Raw genomic sequence first — 5577 nt, forward strand, 5'->3', positions numbered from 1 at the left:
ATTTTACCTGGTTGTGTTTTCTGCAGGTGCACTGGAAAATGAGATCTATGTACACCACAGCCTCCTAATAATCAAAATAGGACTTTAAAGCTGTACTGCCCAGTGTGCAGGGGCATTTTTCTTATCTATGTCAGATTATCTGGGAGAGATTAATGGAAGGTACAGTACACTTAAAGAACAGGTCATCAATATTTCATAACTTTGCTCTAAAATGAATTAAAGTAAAATCTTTACAAGTCTGAGCTTTTGTAGAACCACACAGTAAAAAAAACAAAAAAAAACTAACTGCTGCATGTCCTACATACTGTATTTTCAATAAGTTCATGCAAATGCATTCCCCCATGTTAAAAGTGCCAACTGAAACAATGTTAGATAATATGATGGACGCTTCTATGTTTTTTAATGTCTAATTATGCTATAATAAATGATCATGTACAAAATGAGTTCATGATGTTTTCAATGAGATGTGAATATTTATTAAATGCAATTATATCCAGAGAATGACACTGGATTACTCATTTTTATGCAATTGCTTCCATTAGACAAGGTTTGCAATTTTTTTCTTAAAGTCATTTTTTTTATTTCTTCACACATTTCTTATCTTGTGGTTCATGGCATCGAGGAGCTGGCTTTGTTTGCTCTAGAGAAGTTAGAAAGACAGTCAGTCAGAGAATATTTATCATTTGCAGACACATGAGCAGATTTAGTTATCTTGTCTAATATTTAGACAGTGTAAACTTAAGGAGTCTAAGGCTAGGGTTTTTAATTGATTTAAAAGAGTTTTTGAAGTGTTTTTGCATGAGTTTAATATTGATATCCTAGCACCCCCAATGATAAACTGCTTGAAAAGGCCACAGAGCTCCAGGAGGCACAGCAGCTTCTTCCTAGGTCAAAGCTGTCATGTTCATTGGTCACATCATGGCTTCTACCCAGCTCAGTCTCATTAAAGTGAATAGGCCTGGGCTGCAATGCCAACACCAAAGCAAAGTAGTCTCTTTCTAGGTCAATGACGTCTTGTTCAACAGTCACATGGCCTAGGCACTTCCCAGTCCCATTGAAGTTACTAGACCTAGGCTTCAATACCAACACTGGAGCACCATGGCTTCTTCAAACAGCGGCTTGGTGCCAGTGCAGGGTTTTGGAACCCCACCAGACATTGATGACTTAGCATGAGAATAGGTCATCAATATTTTCCCTCCTAAAAACCTCTTTGAATATTGAGCTACTGCTTTAGTCTAAATCAGTATAAAAACCCCTTTGAATATTGAGCTACTGCTTTAGTCTAAATCAATATAGTCTAGTTCTAGCTTCAGACTAAAGATATGCCACATTTTTGCAGTGGTTTATGCTGGATCATAAATGTGCTGCATGTTAAACACTTTTGTCCAACTTTACACCACCTACTTGCAATGAAATTGTGATGCACTTTTTGTGAACATTGTCTCATATAAGCCCTACTCTTCCTAATTAAGCCATGTCCCTGTCCAGTGAAGCCACTCCACCTTGTCTAGTGGTATGCAAAAAGTGTATAAAACACATATGGGGTCATTTATCAAACAGGTGTAAAGTTTAACTGGCTTAGTTGCCCATAGCAGCCAATCAGATTCCACCTTTCATTTTTGACCGCTCCTTTGGAAAATGAAAGGTGAAATCTGATTGGTTGCTATGGCAAATAAGCCAGTTCTACTTTACACCAATTTGATAAATGCCCCCAATAATATATGTCATACTACGTATATACATACACAATTGTTTAACGCAAAATATGTGAAATTTGCCTATAAATGCTAAGAAATGTTGAGAACATATAGTGATTTGGGCAAATGATTTTGGCCAATCTGTCTATATTGTGTGTGTGCTAAAAGTTAGAAAATATAACTTAAACTCCATCCACAATAGATATTGTAACAATCATGCAGTTTAATGCAACAATGACTATTAATTTCTCCCCATAAGGTTAAATGGTCGAGACAGGAGTTTCACTGTCAATCTACTGTGTCTTGTGATCACGGCACTGTTTGTGCCTGGTGCAAGTACAAGCATCCATTGCCTCTCCAAGCAGTTAACTGTAGCTAAAAATTCCACAAAATATCTAAAATGTGGATGTAAATAACACAATAAAAATCCATACAGGATACTAAAAACTTCTGTTTTCTATATTACCTTGTGGATGAGGACATTTTGGTTCTGGATGGGACGGCTCTGGCTTGTGAGCTACAATTTAAACATACATTATTAAGATTAGCACTTGTGCTTCTTTGGTTGTGTATTGTATTAGATTTGTTCAATATTATCTGAGATTATTATAATATAAGAAATAATAAAAATGTCCAGTTTTACAAGCAATCAATGAATATTTAATGTTTTACTTTGAGGAGAAGGACATCTTGGCTCTGGAGTCACTGGCTTTGGCTTGCAAGCTGAAACAAGATTATAGATAGATTTTTTTTAATTTAAGAACATTTAAAATCTAAGGCCTCTTTCACACTTGCGTTGTTGGGATCCGGCATGCACTTCCGTTGCCGGAGGTGCCCGCCGGATCCTGAAAAACGCAAGTGTACTGAAAGCATTTGAAGACGGAACCGTCTTCCAAATGCTTTCAGTGTTACTATGGCACCCAGGACGCTATTAAAGTCCTGGTTGCCATAGTAGGAGCGGGGATCGGGAGTGCGGTATACTTACAGTCCGTGCGGCTCCCGGGGCGCTCCAGAATGACGTCAGAGCGCCCCATGCGCATGGATGACGTGATCCATGCGATCACATGATCCATGCGCTTGGGGCACCCTGACGTCACTCTGGAGCGCCCGGGGAGCCGCACGGAGGGTAAGTATACTGCTCCCCCGCTCCCCACTACACTTTACCATGGCTGTCAGGACTTTAGCGTCCCGGCAGCCATGGTAACCACTCTGAAAAAGCTAAATGTCGGCTCCGGCAATGCGCCGAAACGACGTTTAGCTTAAGGCCGGATCCGGATCAATGCCTTCCAATGGGCATTAATTCCGGATCCGGCCTTGCGGTAAGTGTTCCGGATTTTTGGCCGGAGCAAAAAGCGCAGCATGCTGCGGTATTTTCTCCGGCCAACAAACGTTCCGTTCCGGAACTGAAGACATCCTGATGCATCCTGAACGGATTTCTCTCCATTCAGAATGCATTAGGATAATCCTGATCAGGATTCTTCCGGCATAGAGCCCCGACGACGGAACTCTATGCCGGAAGACAATAACGCAAGTGTGAAAGAGCCCTAAAATTAACACAATTTATAAAATGATTGACTAAACTATTTTTCTGTTTTGTACTGTCCACTTCTATCAGACAGAAGTGGCTATTGGATATACAGTTGTTCTTATTTCAGAATATATAATATATATATTCGATCTGAATTTCAGGAAAAAATTGATTCATCACAAAGCCAAATTTCCTCGCGCTTAGTGGTAACAAATCCATTTTTCCTAAAATGGTAGATGAAAATAAAAAAAATATACTCACCTCATCTATTTGCTCTCTGACAGGCTGTCCGCTCCTATCTTGATTGAAGAAAACCCGCCAAAGGACCTTCAGCGAGTGCGATGACCTCACCATGTGATCATGCTGGGCTCACACATGGGCGTCATCAGTGGTGACATCACCATGCAATCCAACATGATCATGTGGTGGGGTGATCACATGGTGACATCATCATGCTCGCTATAGGTCCTTTGGTTGATTTTCTTCAGTCAAGACAGTAGTAGATGGCCTCTCTGTGAGCAAGTGGATGAGGTGAGTATTTTTTTTTAAACCCCTAATTAACCCCGGAAAGGCTTAATGTGAGTCACAGATGCCACGATTAGCCTTGAACGTGGCATTTGTGGGTTATGTGATGGGAGGGAAGCGCGATCGCCATTCCCTGTCATTGGGCCCACTCCATACAATGGAAAGTGATTTTTGACTAAGTAATTCGCAAGTAATCGAATTTCTTCTTGAAGTTCTGAGAAGCAGGTGAATCAAATTTTTCCAAACTTTGCTCATCTCTAGTCCAAGACAGTGACAATTTACATGGTTTAATCTCATGTTGCTCCCAAGTTCTTGGGAGCCTCCTAGGCATCTGGCAATTGACAGCCCTGACTGCGTCTTTTTGAATATGTAACATATGATTTTTTGGATAACATAATAGAAAATAATTTGGTTGTGTTATTTTTATGGTTTATAATCAGTTTTAGTGGATCTTCAGCAGTGATGATGGCCCTACTATTGTTGCATTTATGAATTTTGTTTTAGGTAAGCCATAGCCCTGAGACTAACTTGGACAATGCAAGAAGATCAACTTAATACATATAATGTGGTTAAGATTGCAGGGATGATGTGTGTGTGTGTGTGTGTGTGTGTGTATATATATATATATATATATATATATATATATATATATATGGAAAAGAATGGCAGCACCGACTACTCAATTTACAGATGGGTGCTAAGTCCCAGGGTACAGGCTAGAAAACCCAAAACATAATATGGAAAAATGGACAGCACTTCCAAAAATATAAAAACATGAAAAAAGCTTGAAAGGCTCTATTGATGAGCTGCTGTGTCAGCAAATGTAATTTAAAGAAAATGTCCTTCCTTACAATTTATTTCTAAAGAAAATTGGTTGTCTTTACTTAAAATATCCAGGATTTGAAAAAATGATTTGATGTTTTCCCCTAAAAAGGGTCTTCTGTTCTTCAGAAACAGTGTCTACTTTGTCTTCATGAACATGTCTTATATTAGTCTTATGCCAATCAAGTAAATATGGCACAATTGCAATACCAAACACAGCCCATGGAGAGATGCTGTTTCTGGAAGAAGCTGACTCTTTTTGATCTAAAACCAATGTTAGATCCTAACATTTCTATTCACCGAGGAGTTTACAAAAATTTTAATGACAATGAATGAGGCAACTTCTCTGTTACTTAAAAAACAAACTAAAAGCAAAACATAATATAAGTTGCTTAAAATGTATTTAGGATACATGAGATACTTACGATCTTGGCATTCTTTGGGTGGTGGGCAAGGTTCTGGGCATTTCTTCTGTTGTCCCTTTACTCCAGACATTGTTCTCCTGAAGAGTTTGAGATGTCCGATAGCAGAGACTAAATTGAATATCTTATTGTAATCTCTTAGTGAATATTTGGTTTGTTTTGGCTCAGTGGCTTTTTATATGTTTAAGAATCGATCAAACCAGTTTTGAAGCATTTTTATTGTCCTTTCCACATATCTTAGTCAGAGATCTTAGAGTGGGTGTTGTCTTTTGTGTATTTTGTCATTAAGTGGTGATAATGGGAAATTTCAGTGATGATAATGTGACATTTCTTCCTCGAGTTAATAATGTAAGCATCAAATTACACATACAGTACAGCATGCAAAAACATATTGAAAAATGCTTATAAATTTCAGTTCACCAACACCTTAAACAGGAAGCATTGCCCAATAAGTCTTTCATGGTTTTCAAAATTTTAATAGAACTGTCTTCATGACCTGAAAAAAAAAGAAAAGAAGGAATTCCATCACTCAAATGACATCACTTTTAAAGACATTTATTGGGTATTTAGCGGCTTAAAAAGA

General features: G+C 38.4%; 1 protein-coding gene across 1 annotated transcript; it reads right to left on the reverse strand.

Moving 5' to 3' along the window:
- Nucleotides 1–448: 448 nt before the first annotated feature.
- LOC121005097 (small proline-rich protein 2H-like) lies at nucleotides 449–5155 on the reverse strand. Its single transcript, XM_040437640.1, has 4 exons — nucleotides 4998–5155; nucleotides 2370–2420; nucleotides 2164–2214; nucleotides 449–640 (listed from the first exon to the last, which is right to left on the reverse strand). The coding sequence occupies exons 1-4, from the start codon at nucleotides 5065–5067 to the stop codon at nucleotides 579–581; spliced, it is 234 nt and encodes a 77-aa protein (XP_040293574.1). The 5' UTR covers nucleotides 5068–5155; the 3' UTR covers nucleotides 449–578.
- Between the last annotated feature and the right edge of the window lie 422 nt (nucleotides 5156–5577).

The sequence above is a fragment of the Bufo bufo genome, chromosome 6 (assembly GCF_905171765.1).
Source record: "Bufo bufo chromosome 6, aBufBuf1.1, whole genome shotgun sequence".
Classification (NCBI taxonomy): domain Eukaryota; kingdom Metazoa; phylum Chordata; class Amphibia; order Anura; family Bufonidae; genus Bufo; species Bufo bufo.

Bases quoted from the DNA above. Each gene is read 5' to 3' on its own strand.
- LOC121005097 (XM_040437640.1), bottom strand. From the start codon at position 5,067: ATGTCTGGAGTAAAGGGACAACAGAAGAAATGCCCAGAACCTTGCCCA. The intron at 2,421-4,997 runs GTAAGTATCTCA...ATCTTGTTTCAG, and splicing joins ACCCAAAGAATGCCAAGATC to CTTGCAAGCCAAAGCCAGTG. The intron at 2,215-2,369 runs GTAAAACATTAA...TTTAAATTGTAG, and splicing joins AAGATGTCCTTCTCCTCAAA to CTCACAAGCCAGAGCCGTCC.